The 20,016-nt window shown below is 40.2% G+C and overlaps 1 protein-coding gene across 6 annotated transcripts in view; it reads left to right on the plus strand.

Annotated features, from left to right (window-relative positions):
- Nucleotides 1-20,016, plus strand: part of ppip5k1b (diphosphoinositol pentakisphosphate kinase 1b) — an 85,581-nt gene that overhangs the window by 3,229 nt on the left and 62,336 nt on the right. For all 6 annotated transcript variants that reach the window (XM_060928118.1, XM_060928115.1, XM_060928113.1 and 3 more), the window contains exons 2-13: nucleotides 6,850-7,254; nucleotides 9,362-9,557; nucleotides 9,680-9,770; nucleotides 9,861-9,946; nucleotides 11,390-11,544; nucleotides 11,654-11,755; nucleotides 11,849-12,010; nucleotides 12,089-12,210; nucleotides 12,363-12,464; nucleotides 14,175-14,261; nucleotides 14,344-14,419; nucleotides 18,881-18,990. In XM_060928118.1, the coding sequence (XP_060784101.1) occupies nucleotides 7,093-7,254; nucleotides 9,362-9,557; nucleotides 9,680-9,770; nucleotides 9,861-9,946; nucleotides 11,390-11,544; nucleotides 11,654-11,755; nucleotides 11,849-12,010; nucleotides 12,089-12,210; nucleotides 12,363-12,464; nucleotides 14,175-14,261; nucleotides 14,344-14,419; nucleotides 18,881-18,990 (1,451 nt within the window). In that variant the 5' untranslated portion in view covers nucleotides 6,850-7,092. The remainder of the gene's footprint in view (nucleotides 1-6,849; nucleotides 7,255-9,361; nucleotides 9,558-9,679; nucleotides 9,771-9,860; nucleotides 9,947-11,389; nucleotides 11,545-11,653; nucleotides 11,756-11,848; nucleotides 12,011-12,088; nucleotides 12,211-12,362; nucleotides 12,465-14,174; nucleotides 14,262-14,343; nucleotides 14,420-18,880; nucleotides 18,991-20,016) is intronic.

Raw genomic sequence — 20,016 nt, forward strand, 5'->3', positions numbered from 1 at the left:
GTACTTAGAATCACCATGAAATACAATAGTAGAACCATGGTTACTACCATGGATGAACCATAGTAATACTATGGTTGGTTCATAGTACTTAGAATAACCACGAGATACCATGGTAGAATCATGGTTACTGCATAAAAACCATGGTAAAACCATAGTAAACCATGGTAGATTTTTGTAAGGGCTAGCACATTTACAAAAGAGTACAGATTGGTAATTTGTGGCTAGTTTTTCAAGGTATGACCTAAACATACACCACCGTTCAAAAGTTTGGGGTCACTTTGAAATGTCCTTATTTTTGAAAGAAAAGCACTGTTCTTTTCAATGAAGCTCACTTTAAACTAATCAGAAATACACTCTATACATTGCTAATGTGGTAAATGACTATTCTAGCTGCAAATGTCTGGTTTTTGGTGCAATATCTCCATAGGTGTATAGAGGCCCATTTCCAGCAACTATCACTCCAGTGTTCTAATGGTAGCTACAATGTGTTTGCTCATTGCCTCAGAAGGCTAATGGATGATTAGAAAACCCTTGTACAATCATGTTAGCACAGCTGAAAACAGTTTAGCTCTTTAGAGAAGCTATAAAACTGACCTTCCTTTGAGCAGATTGAGTTTCTGGAGCATCACATTTGTGGGGTCGATTAAATGCTCAAAATGGCCAGAAAAATGTCTTGACTATATTTTCTATTCATTTTACAACTTATGGTGGTAAATAAAAGTGTGACTTTTCATGGAAAACACAAAATTGTCTGGGTGACCCCAAACTTTTGAACAGTAGTGTATAGCAGGGGTGTCCAAACTGATCCATAAAGGGCCGTGTGGCTGCAGGTTTTCATTCCAGCCATGCAGCAGCACACCTGACTTGGCTCATTCAATCAACTGAACTGTCTTCACACAGTCAAATACTTGCAGCCACACCCACCCTTGATTAAAGGGTGGGTGTGTCAGTTGATTGAATAAGCCAAATCAGGTGTGCTGCTGCATGGTTGGAATGAAAACCTGCAGCCACACGGCCCTTTATGGATCAGTTTGGACACCCCTGGTGTATAGACTAAAACTGTCACAGTATCAGGCTAACCGTTTCAAAACACACAAGCCAAAAGTGAAAATAAAAGCAAAAGCTTTACAGCACTCTCAGAAAATAAAGTACGTTGTTGTAACTTAAGGGGGTACGTTGTCAGTGGGGCAGTTCTTTTGGCTGCTCCCGATTAGGGGTCGCCACAGCGGATCTTTCGTCTCCATTGCTCCCTGTCTTCCGCATTCTTCTCTACCACACCTGCCACTTTCATGTCCTCTCTCACCACATCCATGTATCTCCTCTTTGGCCTTCCTTGTTTTCGTGTGCCTGGCAGCTCTGTCCTCAACATTCTCCTTCCAACATGCTCTGCATCTCTTCTCAGGATGTGCCCATACCATCTCGGTCTCATCTCCACCCATCCCTTGTCTGTAGCTGCTTATTCTGTTCTACAGGGTCGCAGGCAAGCACATTCACACCTAATTTAGAGCCACCAATTAACCTAACCTGCATGTCTTTGGACTGTGGGGGGAAACCCATGCAGACACAGGGAGAACATGCAAACTCCACACAGAAAGGCCCTCGCCGGCTGCCGGGCTCGAACCCAGGACCTTCTTGCTGTGAGGTGACAGTGCTAACCACTACATCACTGTGCCACCCAACAGTCTCATCTCTCTTTTCCCAAGCTCTTCACATGTGCTGTTCCTCTGATGTGCTCGTTCCTTATCCTGTCCAACCTTGTCATTCCCATCACAAACCTTAACATCCTTAACTCCGCCACCTCCAACTTTGCCTCCTGTCTCTTCGTTAAGGGTACGGTCTCCAATCCATACATCACAGCTGGTCTCACTACTGTGTTATACATCTTACCTTTCACTTTTGCTGGGACTTTCCTGTCACAAATGACTCCCAAAATCCTTTTCCAACTGCTCCACCCTGCCTACACTCTCTTTCTCATCTCACTATTGCAGCCCCTATTTTCCTGCACAAATAGGAAAATGGGGGCTGCGATAGTGAGGCACACAGGCACTGGGGCAGTACCCTCTAAGGTACTTATTTGTACCCCTTATATACTGCTTGGATATGTATCTTTTAGGCCCTACAAACCTACACATAGTTACGTTGAGGTCCAATAATGAGCCCTAGGGGGTACATTAGTGTAGCTTGTACCTTGTGGGACTGAAATAGACTCCTACTGTACCCTTATTTCTGACAGCAAAAAGGACACAAAAGATCAAGTCTTTCTTCAGAAGATAGTTTTGCAACTTACTTTATCCATAAAATTGTAAGTATTTATAAGTGAGGGGGGCGGCACGGTGGTGTAGTGGTTAGCACTGTCACCTCACAGCAAGAAGGTTCTGGGTTCAAGCCCAGTGGCTGATGGGGGCCTTTCTGTATGGAGTTTGCATGTTCTCCTCATGTCTGCGTGGGTTTCCTCCCACAGTCCGAAGACATGCAGTTAGGCTAATTGGCTACTCTAAATTGCCCATAGGTGTGAATGTGTGTGTGAATGGTTGTTTCCCAAGCCCAGAAATGTTGTCATCCAGTGTAAAACTATGCTCCAATTAATATGACATGTAGATCAGTAGGGTCCACATGGATCCCGACCTGGCAATAGTGCTGGACAAGGAGGAAGAAGACTTGTGAGTGAGTGAGTGAGTGAGTGAGTGAGTGAGTGAGTGAGTGAGTGAGTGAGTGAGTGAGGAAGGGGGTTATGATAGGGGGTTATGATATGAAAGAAAGTCAGACACAAAAGGGAAGAGAATCACTGGAGTGGGAAAAAAAATAAAGGGTGCATGGTAATATATGGAAATGTATTTTATTCGGTATTTTGAAGTCAACAGAGATAAATCTCTGTGCCTAGTTTCCCAAAAACCTCTTAACGCTAAGAGCGTCTTAACTAGGGAACGTTTTTGGAAAACTTGGTGCTGATCATATACAGTGCATGACTAACTGTGAAACTGTGACACTGTAACAGCCCTACTGTGGGCCTATATCAACTATTATTGTCACATTAATTTTTAAACGAAATTAATCTACAGTTTAGGCACATCATCCCAGCCAGTTTTTTTTTTTTGCTAGAGTCCTTGTGAGCACCCTGTCTTCCCTGGGCTCTTAGAATCAACTCTCTTTATCACACCACTACATAATTTACTACATTAGACAAAAAAGAAATAAATGTAGTCATTTTAGCTATAAAGGAAGTGGTGGTCCTCCCCATCTTTTCAAAGAATTGTAGTATTTTTCTCAGATATAATTGATTTCTCGTACTTAATTATAGGCCTTCACTTAACATCGATCAGTAATTCATAATAAATTCAGAGATCCCACTTAATAAGATGAGTTAGTAGATATTTTAATCTGAATAAGGGTAAGAGAGTACAACAGTGTGAAAGGCCCAGTGAAAAAGCAGTAGAAATCAATACAAGCCTTTGTTGTGCTGCAGAAACTACGTATTTCCTCAAATAGAACTGCTCAGGGTTTTATTGTCTTTATTAATTTAGTCATACATTTTGTGCTTTGTTACAAAAAAGTGTTCAAAGGAATGTAAGTGAGATTTGGTGGTTTGATGGTTGGATAAATAACCTTGGAGAGGCGAAGGGTGCTTTTTCAGCAGCTGCTTAGCTTCCCATGATTTCAAGGGCAGGACATCAGTACAATCCAAGTTAAAACGAATAACCACATTGTGACACCTACTACCTCTATTTGTCTTACTGTTTGATTACATCACGTTATGTTGCATTAACTGTGCTATTGCATTAGTAGTCTGGCTCGCTGGCTATCGAACTACCTAATCCCCTTCAAACAAAACCCATCATTGTCCTTGAACAATATTCACAGTTCAACCAGTGCCTATTTCATTTTTAATAGCTACCAGAGAACCTTATTATTTCTTGTTTCCTAATCTCAAATGACTAATTACCAATTGTCGTTGCTCCTCTCCACTTTTTGTAGGAGCAGCTCTGTATGATTTCATAGCTGTTGAGGCACTGGCGGTCTTCCTAATGATAATTGAGTTGTTTTGCAGGATATGATCTCAAAGGCCACGGTGTTTGGCTGAGATTGGCAGGTTGCTTTGTGTGCAGCACTATGGCAGCACTTTAGTCTATGGCATGTGGTTAAACTGGCTGCTAATCTTCCAGAAAAAGGCTTGCAGGCAAAGATTGGGATTTTCTAATTTATAAAGATTGGAGAACAATTACATGCTGTCATGGAATTTGTTTCCTGAGGAAAGGCTGGGTCTCTGTAAGGTTGGAAAATTACAGAAAAATAACAAACACAATATGTTTTGAACATGGCATAAATGGCTACTTAGATACTTTGAGATGTTTGTTTTTGGTTATTTCGCAACGTCAACTCAGCACTGCCAGCTCAGAGTAAACGCAGAAAGGGCAGGACTGTTCTGAGTGTACACAACGAGAAGGCTATCTTTTGAATTCATTTATTTACCTTTTTATTTTCTATCTTTTCATACTGAGAGCCCATCTAAGGCCAAGATTTTATTTACACTAGTTGTGTATGTCGTGTCAAACATTTAAAAAGACATTATTCAGTATAGTAGTACAAAGGTCACATTGTGAAAAGGCTGCTTTCTTCAAGATGTTTTGACATGATTTAGTGGAATTACGTTCTGTATATCAATGAACGGTGAAATTTTAGGTGGGTGATAATTGAGTGAGGGGGTGGCACGGTGGTGTAGTGGTTAGCGCTGTCACCTCATAGCAAGAAGGTCCTGGGTTCAAGCCCCGTGGCCGGCGAGGGCCTTTCTGTGCGGAGTTTGCATGTTCTCCCCGTGTCCGTGTGGGTTTCCTCCGGGTGCTCCGGTTTCCCCCACAGTCCAAAGACATGCAGGTTAGGTTAACTGGTGACTCTAAATTGACCGTAGGTGTGAATGTGAGTGTGAATGGTTGTCTGTGTCTATGTGTCAGCCCTGTGATGACCTGGCGACTTGTCCAGGGTGTACCCTGCCTTTCGCCCGTAGTCAGCTGGGATAGGCTCCAGCTTGCCAGCGACCCTGTAGAAGGATAAAGTGGCTAGAGATAATGAGATGAGAATGAGATGAGATGAGATAATTGAGTGAGCGTGTAAAATCAAGTCTACATTTTCCAATGCAAGTAGATAAGTAATGGTTTGTGGTGAGGTTCACATATTGTTGTAAAAAGCTCGCCTTCATCAATCAGCTCCACATCCCACAATCACAACAATCTGCGGCTTTGTTAGAGTGCCCAAGGGAAATCAGCCACATGAGTTTTGATGGACACTTTAAAGGCGATCTGGTTTCTTTATGAATGTTGGTTAGCCGTAAGTCCTTCTCCCTTTATTTATGACTAGGTTTATTTTGGAATCTTTAATTGTGTTAGTGTTTGTAGGCCACTAGCTCACTCGGAACAGCTCACCCTCACGTTAATATTGCCTGTTAGCACTTGGATAGGGTGATGAGTTATGTTTGGGAACCAGAGACATTTGATTCATTTGATCTTTCTCCCTTCCCCTCCCCTAGTTTGCTTCACTGAGGGTGTTTTGAGTTATTTCTAAGCTGTGTGTATGAATCACTGACACACTCATACTCACACAGACTGAGTGACTGTTCTCTAAGACAACTATAGCTTGGCACATATAGGCACAAAAACAGAATGGCCTGCAGTAATTGTAAAAAAACAAAACATATATAGTTTATTTCTATCCACATTCACTGGATATGAGCGATCGTGCGCTCTGATTGGCTACTCTACTACTAGGCTATCAGTTCATATACCATGAGTAGAGAAAAACAAAATGGCGGCGTGTGTTGCTGAACCAACCAAAGACGAAATAAAAACTCTACTCGAAAACAAAACCCTGAAAAATACAAAAAAGCAACAAAATATGGAATAAAAGTCTTTGATGGCAAGAATGTATCTTTTAAAAAAAATTTCAAGAATTATTATTATCGCATTTTTCACAAATTGCTACTGTCATTTCGCTGGTTTGTTTACATTCTAAGCGGAAATGATTTTGTTGGACGTTTTGTATAAAGTTTTTTTTTTTTATTTAATTTGCAAAAAATAAAAATGCTCTGTTTCTCAAAATCCAGTGAATGTGGATAGAATAAAAGAGTTGTTCCACTCAATCTCATCATACATGGCTATCAGCTCATGTACGGCTCGATTTCATGGAATATCTGTTAAAATATAGATTAGATTAGATTAGATTAGATTAGATTAGATTAGATTAGATTAGATTAGATAAAACTTTATTGATCCCTTTGGGCGGGTTCCCTCTGGGAAATTAAGAAATACAGGATGTTTAAAAAAAATTGATATTATTTGAGATGTAAATATCCCAGAAACTACATAGTCCAGGCAATTGAAACTGAACAGGCTTAATGTTGAGCAATATAAGATTTATTCCTCAAAATTAGAGTGTGAGTGTGAGCAGAGAGTGGTTGTTGAAGCGTTCTCATTCTTTTATGAACCCCCAAAAATCCCTTTTAAGAATGTTCACGTAGGTAAATCTAGAATCACCTCGGTATATTTAGAATCACCTAGATGAATTCAGATGCACCTGATTTCAAAAATCACCTGTAGCATGTATATTGTATATAATATTTATATTAGTTATTGGAGATGACTTATTATATTGTGTAATGTCTATATTGCCTATATTGTACATGGCATATACATACATTTTTCTTATATACATATCTTGCATATAAATATATTCACACTTTTTTCCCCTCCCCTGTATCACTAGAGAGACACCAACTGCTGGAACCAAACTCCTTGTGTGTGTCAACATACTTGGCCAAGAAACATTATTCTGATTCTGATTCTGATTTTTCATGTATTGCAGAATGACACTTCGCACACTATAATTTACTCCCATTTTTCCTGAGCACTGAACCATGGAAAGATGATCCTGGAAACAGATCAGACGATCAGTACAGAACACTTTGTTAAACTCACCTGCTGAGAAGAAACAAAAGTTCCCCTTCTGTACCCTGATTATTTGGACCACACGTCTCATTCCTGATGGTGATTGCTGGCATGTGATGGTACAATGGAGCTTGGAGTGTTTACCTGACTCGTGCATGGCATGTCAAAGTCAGAAGGACAGGAGGAGGAGGAGAGGGAGGTCTGTAGTGAGGTTCCCCATTTCCTGGTAGGTTTTAAGGACCATGTGTGTGGAGAACTGGAGTGTGGAAACATGAAGAATATTTCAGAAACCTATGATGAAGAGGAGGAGGATGACGATCTGGTAAATACATTACAGTTACTCATCTTAAGAGGTGGTCAGGAGGAGAGAAATGTAGTTTTGGGAATTAGTATGCAGTATAATACGAGGGATCGGGATATGACAAAAATATGTCGCAATTTTTCAGAGATATTTTTACATGGCATGTATTACAATCCATAGATTATCTGAGAAACTTCAACAAAATACATTTTCAGAGCCTTTTTAAAAAGTAGACGGCCTTTGGATTTCATAAAATCGGTGAAATTTAGTTTCCTCTGAAATTTGGTCATTGTGATATATGTTTATTTCTGTAACATCTAAAAAAAACCAGGCCGTTCTGTGGCTGGGAAGTTATTTAATTTGAAGGGATTCCTTAGCAAATAATGCACATGAAATCGTTCGCTTCGCGCAGTCAAGTAGACAGAGGAAGTCCGTGCGCAGGTTTACCTTTGACCGTGCACTGACCGTTACATCATTCTGTTGCTAAACGAACAGCTGATCACACCGAGGTGCTCGCTAACCGCTGATATTTATTAGTTTGGTCCTGTGTTTCCTTTCCTTTGCAACATAACGTCTTTTCTTCTCGCTTTCCGTTATTGTAGTCAGTCTTTCATGTTTCATTCGCACACGCACGTCCTCCATTTTTCTCTCCTGTTTCAAATTTGTATCCCACAATGCCTTGCACAAACGGGGAAAGCCCACCATGTCATGCATGACGTAGTATCTTGAATTGGGTCATGGTGAAGCAGGAAAAAATAACGGAGAATTTAGGGCCACATGGCCCTAAGTTTATTAATTGTTCTATTTTTTAAAAAAAATGAATAAAAGTGGAAGTCTGTGATTCGAATTCAGTAGATTTCGGTCCACTAAACACAAATAATTGGGTGTCAGGGAAAATTCTTTTTATGACCTACACTTGAAAAATCTGAAATGCAGTACGGATTTAAAATGAATGTCTACTGTATAAACATGAATCTTTTTACAATGAAAATAAAAATCTGTAAAATCTATATCTCAGAAAAGCTGATGTCATAAATTTTATCACAAAGTCAGTATTGTATCATCATATTGCTCAGCCCTGTATACTAACACTAGACTACCAAATTTTTACATTCAGTTGTTATTAAACATCAATACACATATTTAACAGTTATTCCACGAAATCGAGTCGTACATGAGCTGATAGCTGACAAGTCACGTAGCACTGAGTTGGCTATAAGGCATGTATGACGAGATTGAGTGGAATAACTTTTATTCTATCCACATTCGCTGAATTTTGAGAAACGGAGCATTTTTATTTTTTGCAAATTCAATAAATAAAAACTTTTATACGAAACGTCTGACAAAATTGTTTCCACTTAGAATGTACGTTCTTACCATCAAATACTTTTATTCCATATTTTGCACCTTTTTTAAAAAAGTTTCTATTTATTTATTTATTTATTTATTTATTTTATCTATCCATCTGTTATTTATTCATTTTTAATGTTGGGGGTTTTCTTCTTCTTTAAGGTTTTTTTAGGCAGTTGACTTAAAGGTGGTTAACTTAAGGTTGGTTAACTTAAAGGTGCATTACCGCCACCAACTGGGCTGGAGTGTGTAACAGGAGATATTGGGGATATATTTTATATATATAATTTTTTCTGTTTATTTTAAATACTTGACAATTTTTGGGTTTTTGTTTTCGAGTATAGTTTTTATTTCATCCTCAGTTGGTTCAGCAACACGCTCTGCCATTTTGTGTTTCTCTACTCACAGTATATGAGCTGATAGCCTAGTAGTAGAGTAACCAATTAGAGTGTGCGATTGCTCATATCCAGTAAACGTGGATAGAATAAAAATAGTTATATAGACAGAAAGACTGTTGATAGCTTTAACATAGTGCAATATCATTAAGACTGATTAGGATTGGTTCACTATATTAGTCTATCAGTCGTAGTGGAATAAGATGTGTGTTATTATCAGGCACTCCTGTGAAATTTTGTGAAAGCAGTGATGATATTGTCCTCTCAGTTCACTCACTATACATTTGCAACAGGAAATTGGGCAAAACTTTGTAGGACTTGATATACCGTAGCACAAGGTATTGCAATACCAGATTATGCCATGTTTTCACCCCTAACATCAGGCTTCAGAGCGTCAGATTGTTGTGGGGATCTGCTCCATGATGAAGAAGTCCAACTCCAAGCCTATGACCGAGATCATGGAGCGCCTTTGTAAGTTTGAGTACATCACTGTGGTCATCTTCCCTGAGGACGTCATACTCAACGAACCAGTGGAGAACTGGCCTCTGTGTGACTGCCTTATCTCCTTTCACTCCAAAGGTTGCACACAGACACACATGCTACATTTGAGTACTTAATAATCATTAGTAATACAGTACTTAATTAATGATGATGATCCTATTGCTGTAATTCATTGTTGCTCTTTTTTCATGTACGTGAAGGATTTCCCCTGGACAAAGCAGTGAGTTATGCCAAATTAAGGAACCCGCTTCTCATCAATGATCTCAACATGCAGTATTTCATTCAGGACAGGTAGATCTGTCGAAATCTCCAGAGGCTTAATGGTGTGCTATTCCTAAATCTTAAAATAGCCTTCTGACTTCTGAATGTTGGTGATTTTAGGAGAGAGGTTTACCGCATTCTGAAGGAGGAGGGCATTGACCTGCCACGTTTTGCAGTGTTGAACCGGGACCCTGACAGACCAGAAGGTAAATGCAATGCATCCAAAGTACAGGAAGAAATCTTCGCCTTCCGGCTCTCAAATGCATGTGATCGTGTTTGTTTTAACTCGTACATAATCCCATGTAACACTACGAATATCTGTGGCTTCCTCAAAGTCTGACTAGAGTCATATGTAGGACCTTTTTATAAATTCTGTGTATTGCTGTTTCTATAGAAAACTACCCATTGTCACACCCGCACACATTGGCGCACGCAACAGACTTTCCCTCACACACACTCTGAACAGTGCCGCGTAACAAGCTAACACTCTCACACGCTCTGAACAGCGTGCCCCGCTAATGACTATCACCTGTGTCGGATTAAGATGCAATCAGCATGCTCGTATAAGGACGCTCAGTACTCGTTCACTTTGCAAAGTATTGCAATCCTAGTCACACAAGCCTTGCTACAGTATCTTGTAGTTTTCCTGGTTTCCTGATTCCTGTTCTGTGTTCTTGATTGTTATTGTCTAGCCCTGTGTAGCCTGTTTGTGCCTCACCCGGCCATTTGCCGATTGCTGATTTTGGACTTTTTGCATGTGTGTCTCTTTTTAATAAAGACTCTCTTCTGCACATGCATCCTCCTGAAAGTATACTTGGCCTCAGTTACAGAATGCCTCGCCTGACTGACACCCATGTCCACCTGCTGTCACTGTTAACTTGAATAGGAAAGAACTTAAAACCTTAAAATGGAGTTAGCAGTTAATTCAACATTTCTGAACTTTGGAAACAAACATAAAACAAACAGATCAGCTATGGATTTTGAGTTCTAAAAAATAAAACACAGGACCTGGAAATTATTAAGCAGTGGTCATACTGGCTATGATCTTTCTCCTTGTAACATCATCTATATTTCTAACTTTTTGTTTGCCCTGCGGGTGGCACGGTGGTGCAGTGGTTAGCACTGTCGCCTCACAACAAGAAGGTTCAGGGTTCGAGCCCAGTGGCTGATGAGGGCTTTTCTGTGTGGAGTTTGCATGTTCTCCCCATGTCTGCGTGGGTTTCCTCCGGGTGCTCCAGTTTCGGTCTAGTTGATGTTTATGGAGAAGTTTTCGGTGTCCAAAGACATGCAGGTTAGGTTATAATTGGTGGCTCTAAATTGACCGTGAGTGTGAATGGTTGTCTATGTGTCAGCCCTGCAATGACCTGGTGATTTGTTCAGGGTGTACCCTGCCTCTCGCCCATAGTCAGCTGGGATAGGCTCCAGCTTGCCCGCGACCCTGCATAGGATAATGGATGGATAGATGGATGTTTGCCCTGCATGAGGATAAAACTTTCCCACTCCTGGAGCACTGAGTACTAGTACATCCTGATGCAAAGCTCTAAGCCCAATTCTGTATAATATTAATAATTATTATTATTTTTAATGTGTGTGTGTGTGTGTGTGTGTGTGTGTGTGTGTGTGTGTGTGTGTGTGTGTGTGTGTTTCAGAATGTAACCTGGTAGAAGGAGAGGACCATGTTGAGGTGAATGGGGAAGTGTTTCAGAAGCCTTTTGTAGAGAAACCTGTCTCTGCAGAGGACCACAATGTGTACATCTATTATCCCACTTCAGCCGGCGGAGGCAGTCAGCGCCTCTTTAGGAAGGTGCCGTAATGTCTGTCTATCCTCTTTATGTCAGGAGTATTTGAAATGTGTGTTTTTTGCTATTACTTCTACCCCAGGATGAATTCTTTCGTTGTGTTATATTCTCTAGATTGGGAGCCGCAGCAGTGTTTATTCCCCTGAGAGCACTGTTCGTAAGACTGGATCTTACATTTATGAGGAATTCATGCCTACTGATGGTACAGATGTAAAGGCATGTCTAATTTTAGGTCTATTTGTTCCTGCTTGTCTTATTAAATGGAAGGTTAAAAAGTTAATACAGTGTTTGTCTCTGGTGGCATAACAGGTGTATACAGTAGGGCCTGACTATGCCCATGCAGAAGCTCGTAAATCTCCTGCTCTGGACGGGAAGGTGGAGAGAGACAGCGAGGGGAAGGAGATTCGATACCCAGTCATGCTCACTGCCATGGAGAAGCTTGTGGCTCGCAAAGTGTGTATAGCATTCAAGGTATGTTGTTTATCAACACTAGTTGATGTCCACCGTGGAAGTTTGGAGTCGAATGACACTGATATCTTCTCACCACAGCAAACTGTATGCGGTTTTGACCTCCTTCGAGCAAATGGCCACTCCTTTGTTTGCGATGTAAATGGATTTAGCTTTGTAAAGAACTCCATGAAATACTATGATGACTGTGCCAAAGTCCTGGGGTAGGTGAGACTTTTTTAAGCTCAGATTTTGGTTTGTTCATTTATTTATCAGTCATATTCATTTTCAACACATCTCAGCACATCATCTTAAGTTTTATCATGCTTGAACACAGATGTAATGCATTGGTGTTGCACTGAAATTCCTCCCACAGAAACATGGTGATGCGAGAACTGGCTCCTCAGTTCCACATCCCCTGGTCTATCCCCATGGAAGCGGAGGACATCCCTATAGTCCCTACTACCTCAGGAACCATGTGTGTACTATTCAGTACCTTTATCCATTTTACCCTGTGTCTCTTTTGTATTAGTTGTTTATCAATGCACTTGTTCTAACACGTTATCATTTCTATAGTGACCTCTACAACACAGGGACTTGTATAACTAATGATCCACAGAATCAAAGTCTAATAAGAAACAGATTAAAAAATGTGTTCTTTAACAACAAGAAAAAAACATTGTTTATATGGTGACGGTTGTATGAAAGGAGAAGTCTAGTTGACGTTTATGTCAGTGCTTTGTTACAGTCAGTCAGTTTACACATTCCACAATAGTAATTGTAACTAATTAACAGTTATTCCACGAAATCGAGTCGTACATGAGCCGATAGCCGATGAGACACGTAGCGCCGAGTTGGCTATAAGCCATGTACAACGAGATTGAGTGGAATAACTGTTTTATTCTATCCACATTCACTGGATTTTGAGAACCAATATTTTAATTTTTTGCAAATTTGATTAATAAATACTTTATACAAAACGTCCGACAAAATCATTTCCGCTGAGAATGTAAACAAACCGGAGAAACGACCAGAGCAATTTGTGAAAAATGCTATAATAATAATGCTTGAAAAATAAATAAAAGATATGTTCTTACTGTCAAATACTTTTATTCCATATTTTGTTGCTTTTTTTTTTAATTTGGGGGGGTTCTTCTTCTCCTTTTTTAGGGTTTTTTTTGGTGGTTGGCAAACCAACTTAAAGGTGCATTACCGCCACCGACTGGGCTGGAGTACTAGAATTTGGCTATAAAATGAGCGTCCTCTTGTCGTGGTTCACTCGGTCGTTGTTAAAATTTTAACGTGTATTACCATTTCGCTTCTAGGAGCACCAGCAAAATTATACGATAAAAACAATCCAGACTGGGCACCCACTCAGAAAATGGGCTATGTTTCGTCCAAGATCGGACTTGATTCTTCGGCAGCCAAACCAGATAAAACGTGATATCTGGGTACTCGATGGTCGGTAAAAGCGTCTTATCTTCAGAAAAGTCTGACTTTTTTAAATAATATGGATCCAAACCACAGACATCTATCTTCTTTGTATCGAATCTTCACTCGACCATTCAAATCATCGTAATACTGAGAAAATTCAGCATTGTTTACAGACACGCTGCCATCCTAGTTGCTTTGTTTATCCACCATCATGGTGGACGCTCATGACATGGCACATTTTGATCGCGTGGTTACAAGTCATCTATATGAGCTGATATCCTAGTAATAGAGTAGCCAATCAGAGTGCGCGATTGATCATATCCAGTGAATGTGGATAGAATAAAAACTGATAGCCTGCGACCCTGTAGAACAGGATAAAGCAGCTAGAGATAATGAGATGAGTCTGTTATTGATTATTTTCCTGTAATAACATACGCTGTCCTGTTTCTTACTTGGCTAGAAATTTGATATAGTGCTGATCAACAAAGACAGAGTAGAAGTAATGCCCCTTTTATCCACACTAATGTGTTGTAGTTAGAATTTAGCATCATACTTTCTCCTAAACAAAGCAAGTTTCAACCTTAATATGTTTTTGCTGGAAAATAAAACATGCCTAAAACGGATAACTGAAATACAACTCAAATTGTATTTACTGCATGTTGCAGTTATGGGGCATTTTACAGTGTTTATACAAATGCACATTATAAATGCTACACGGTAAAATTCTCATATCCATCCATTGGCTCTCTTTCAGGATGGAGCTCCGTTGTGTGATTGCAGTGATCCGCCATGGAGATCGCACACCCAAACAGAAGATGAAGATGGAAGTGAGGAATGCTTTGTAAGTACTATTTGTGCATCTGACTTCATGCCAGAGCTGTTTTCTGTGGTGTTATTACCTAAATTATGTCTCTTTCTTTCAGGTTCTTTGATCTGTTTGAAAAATATGGTGGTTACAAGACAGGCAAACTCAAACTAAAGAAACCAAAACAGCTCCAGGTGGGTATAAATGTTAAACAAAGAGGGCTGTAAAGTAGACTGAGTGTTCTGGATCGAGCATAATTAAATAATATTGGCTGGCTTTGAGTGGTATATCAGATATATTCCATTCAGCTAGCATGATATTGAACGAGTCGAAAACAAGTTGAATATCGTGCTAGCTGAATGGAATATATCTGATATACTATTAAAAAAGCCAGCCTTTATTATTATTATTATTATTATTATTATATATAATTACTTAGCGAGGGCCGACGCTAGCTTAGCTGCGACTCGGTGCTGTTAGCACCGCCGTCCAGTTAGCTTCCAGCCGGTGTAGCAGTAGCGTTAGTGAAGGCTGATGCTAGCTTACCCGCTACTCGGTGCTGTTAGCGCGTCAGTCCAGTTAGCTTCCAGCCGGCATAGCAGTATCATTAGTGAAGGCCGACGCTAGCTTACCCGCGACTCGGTGCTGTTAGCGCAGCAGTCTAACTAGCTTCCAGCTGGCATAGCAGTAGCATTAGCGAAAGCTGATGCTAGCTTACTTGTGACTTGGTGCTGTTAGTATGGCAGTCTAATTACCTTCCAGCTGGTGTAGTGTTAGCGAAGGCCAACGCTAGCACAGTCAAGCCAAACATTATTATTATTACCTCCGCCAAGGAGATTATGCTTTCGGTAGTGTTGGTTTGTTTGTTTGTCTGTTAGCAACATTACGGAAAAAGTTATGAACGGATTGCTCTGAAATTTTTTTCCAGAGGTGTGACTAGGCACAATTAACAATCCATTAAATTTTGGCGGTGATCCAGATCACCTTCTGGATCCCGGATTTTTTTAAAGGATTCTTGGTGGAGGTCTGCGCTCTCTGAGTGCTTTTCTAGTTATTATTATTATTATTACTATTATTATTATTATTATTATTATTTTCCCTGTGTAATCGGCTTAGTTACTTTTTAAATCAACATCAACAGCTACACACAACGGCGTGACCTAGCAGCTAAAATTCTCTCAAAATCTTCCGTGAAGCAAACCTGGTGGCCATGTTTGTTTATAAATTGTCATAGTCACTCATTAGTGTGGAAGTTTTACATCTCTGACGTGTGATGTCATGTTGTCTTGACAACCATGCAATATCGTAAACCATATTCAACTCTCATTCTCCATTGGGTAGAGTGATGTAATACACGTAGGATATGCTAACAATATTGCATGCTATCAAACCAAATGAATGAAACCTGGTAGAAGGAAATAGAATACATGTTTTTATTCCATTGAAAAAGTGCCCTGTATGTATAATAATCGCTGATATTGTATGCAGGTTGCAAGCTATTTGATTTTTATAGCGATAAAGAGATTTGCTTCCAGCCTTTGAAAACCAACCCAAGTGTGACCAGAAATACTGTATACATAAACAAAGAATTCCTACTACGTTAGTGTTGAATACCTAATGAATTCCTAATGTCCAGTCAGGTCTACATGTATACATATTTCTCTGTATAATTCTAAAAAATTATTCTAAGCACTGCCCAGTTTAATCTATCGACTATCCAGTTTATAATCAAAATATTCACTGCTCAGTTAAGTCAAAGACAGTGAGCTGTGTCCTTCAGATCACCTTTACATGGCCTCTGGAATGTTGAATGTGAGTGCTGTGTTCCGTCACAACATATAATATTAATGCACACACAGCTGAGGAGACTCGGTGGTGCCTCATAGCTCCAGGTTCCTTGGTTCAATACTGGGTTCAGGTTACTGTGTGTGCAGTAGGGTAGGAGTGCTGGAATGTGTGTGTGCACGGTGCTCTGCAATCCAGGGTGCATTCCTGCCTCTCACACAGTGTTCATGGGATACATTGGTGAGGATGAAGTGGTTACTGAAGATGAAAATGGATGATAGCTGAATTGTTCAGAATGGATCTTATATCAAGCTGATCATTAGCTCACCTGGCCATAAGGCGTGTCGTCCGTCTGTCGTCCACAATTCAGTTAAATCGTATCTCCTCCATCAGTTCTCCATGGATTTCTGTTCTGGTTGTTTTGTTTGAAAGAACTCCTCACGTCACACAAAACTTGGTCGTTGTTTTTCAAATTTTTTGCTAACGAGTTAGTAATTAGGCCAAATTAACAAATTTTCCAGGCTCACTCTCGTTTCTCATCTGATTTGTTTATTTTCAGTTAAATCATATCTCCTCCCTGTATTCTCAATGGATTTCAGTTCTGATTGTTTTATTTGAAAGAACTAGACCTTCTGTACAAAACTTGATCATTGTATTGTCAGATTTTTGCTCACGAACTGCTAATTAGGTCACCTTAACAAATTTTTGGACTTTTCACTAGGATTGTATCTCCTCTTGCAGTTCTTACCCGATTTCAGTTCTGATTGATGTTTTGGGTAGATCTTCCCTCGAGGAACAAAACTTGATCATTTGTTGATTGTCTTGTTGTAAACAATTTGTTTACAACTTTGTTTATTTTCAAATAAGTCATGTCTCCTCCTTCTCTCAGTTCTCAGTGGATTTCAGGTCTGATTGTTTTGTTTGAAAGAACTAGACCTTCTGCACAAAACTTGACCATTGTATTGTCAATTTTTTGCTAACAAATTGGTAATTAGGTTAACTGAACACATTTTCTTCTGACTGGAACTGTATCTCCTCTCTCATTTATTATGCAAATTCAGTTCTGATTGATGTTTTGGGTAGATTTTACTTCGGGGAACAAAATGTTGTCCTTTGTTGGTTTTCCTGTTGTAAACAATTAGTCGTGGAGGTTGGTGCTCTCTCACATCGTCACATTTCAGTTCTGTTTGATGTTTTGGTAGTCATGGTTGTTTATGATGGCAGGCCAGATGAGCTACTACGTCCTTGACATTGTTTTTTATCACCTTTTATATTTGAACCAGGGGCGATTTCTCAGAGACAACAAGGGAAGCCGAGCTTCCCCTAAAATTCTCTCCCCAAACTGCGGCGTCTACGACGTTGAATTCTCATTAAACAATAACTTGCATAACATAATATATGCCCAAGATTGTATTTATGTTCATAACTATCCTGTAACTTATTTGAGTGATGTCTGACGAACTTGCAGTTCGCTACGAGAATCACCTTTGCTGCCAGGCTGTAACCTTTCTTATTTCAATGGGCTCTATGGACTGGCAGCAGTGTTGCCAGATTGGGCAGGTTTTAAGTGCATTTTGGCGGGTTTTGAACATATTTTGGGGTGGAAAACATCAGCAGTATCTGGCAACACTGATCGGCAGCCGGGTATCCGTTGCAGTCTACGAGACGGCTCTGAACAGCCAATTTCGGCTAGCTGTTATTGGTTAAAATCAACAACATCATCACTTCCAGGGAAGCCGGGCTTCTCTGGGACTAAACGAGACAGTGGGAGGGACAAGAAGCCGGGCTGATAAAGGATTATTGGAGGTAGTGTTTGAAAGACATGAGGAGGGCGGTACTTCGGCGAGGAACACAGAAGTATGATCAGTCCCTAGCGGATGTCGAGAAAGTGCAGTCGTGTGCCAAAGTGCTGTCCGAATTTCTTTTCATATAAATGTTTCTTCTCATTGATGTCTCTGTACATTACTCTGTAAATAAATGTAAATATTACTCGTTGTGCTCCGTTAACTTTCATCCATTCTATCAGTTTGATCATTCGTGAATTCACTCGTTTATTTCATTTGTAGTTCAATCTGGTTGTAGGCTAGCTTGAGCCTTATTGGGATCTGCAGTGCTAGCTGCTAACAGAAATTGGTGAAGTCTCTGGAAAGCACAACCAGCTGGTATGACAGGGTCACAGACCATTTTCTGGAAAAGGAGCAAAGGGCAGAATTTGTGTATAAATAGTGTTCATGTTCATGAATCTGAAGTGTGTATATTGTTCAGTGATGTTAAGAGAATGGTGGGCTCTGTGTTATAGGTTCTACCTGGGTATAATATTCAAGGTTCTGTGTGTTGCATAGCCTACCTGGTTATGAATTTCCAGACTGTGTTGCAGAAGATGTTCAAGGATGTGTTGCACAGCTGGGTGTTGTGTTAAAGACTCTGTGTTGCATATCAGGGTATGATGTTCAAGGCTCTTCGTTGAATAGCCAGTGATTTTTGGATGTTTGATATTTTTGATTAAGGATATGAGGCACTAGCCTGGCAAGCCAGACTATAACATGAAATTTACAAGCAAAAATACTTTCTGCCACTAGGTAGGGTTGTCTAGTTCACTATGCTTTGATATCTGGCCTACAGGTTTTACGATGAATGCGTAAAATGGGCTTCCCCTGTTTTAAAAACCAGCAGCTGCCACTGATTTGAACCCACAGAAATACGGTGCTTGCAGTAATGAAATGTCTATTCTAAAGTCCCATAGTGCTTTAATAGTGATTATTCATGAATTGGTCCAGATCCTGAATTGTGAAAGGATTTTTTTCTTAATTACTCTGTCTGGTCATAATTTCATGCTATGATGAAACTCCATAATTGAAACCATCTTCTAGGAGGTGCTGGACATTGCGCGGCAGCTGCTAGCTGAATTGGGGCAGCACAATGATTGTGAGATTGAGGAGAAGAAATCCAAACTGGAGCAGCTGAAGACTGTGCTGGAGATGTGAGTACACAACAGGTGAACACTTCAGGCTAAGAGATTAGTATTAACAGTGTGTGCCAGGCTTATCACACGGCACTGTAGCACTGCACATTATGAGTAACACACACTGAGCTCCACGTAAAAATCTGGAGAGCTCATAGCCTATTCCCTGCTGTAGAAACGAGTGAAGCCATCTGGCCGCAATCTTACCGTTCACCTCGCGTGTATTTGGCTTATGTGTTAAATTGTCATATCCGATCAAATTTGCTCCAAGAAAAGTATTTCCTGACTTTTGTTTCCTTTCATTACCTCTTCTTATTTTCTCAACTTTACCCACATTCCTTATATATTATGAAACAGGACTGAACTGTAACACCAACTGTCTATACCTCTACATGCCTACCTCTTACCTAAATAGTATGTTTTTACAACCACATGCACCTTGTTCTCTCGATCACATATATTTATTTATTGCTCCTGCTGAACTGCACTCTGTCAACATGGGCAAATGTGCAGTTACCATGCCTAATTGTGCAATACGTTCACTTATCCCTGTGCAATAACCCACTGACTGATCGTCATGCTGTATCCTAGGTCACACCCTAGATACATACAATTACATGTATTTTTTTTAAGCAGTTCTTGTATAGATATGTTTATCTTTTTTTATTGACTTACAGTCAAGCTGGAAAGTCTGCATACCCCTTTCACCTTCTCCACGTTTTATTACGTTACAGACTTATTCTACAATAGATTGAGTTCATTTTTTGTCACAAAATAGCCCATGGCGGCACGGTGGTGTAGTGGTTAGCGCTGTCGCCTCACAGCAAGAAGGTCCGGGTTCGAGCCCCATGGCCGGCGAGGGCCTTTCTGTGTGGAGTTTGCATGTTCTCCCCATGTCCGCGTGGGTTTCCTCTGGGTGCTCCGGTTTCCCCCACAGTCCAAAGACATGCAGTTAGGCTAATTGGTGGCTCTAAATTGACCGTAGGTGTGAGTGTGAATGGTTGTCTGTGTCTCTGTGTCAGCCCTGTGATGACCTGGCGACTT

The sequence above is a fragment of the Neoarius graeffei genome, chromosome 8, assembly GCF_027579695.1.
Source record: "Neoarius graeffei isolate fNeoGra1 chromosome 8, fNeoGra1.pri, whole genome shotgun sequence".
NCBI classification, from domain to species: Eukaryota; Metazoa; Chordata; class Actinopteri; order Siluriformes; family Ariidae; genus Neoarius; species Neoarius graeffei.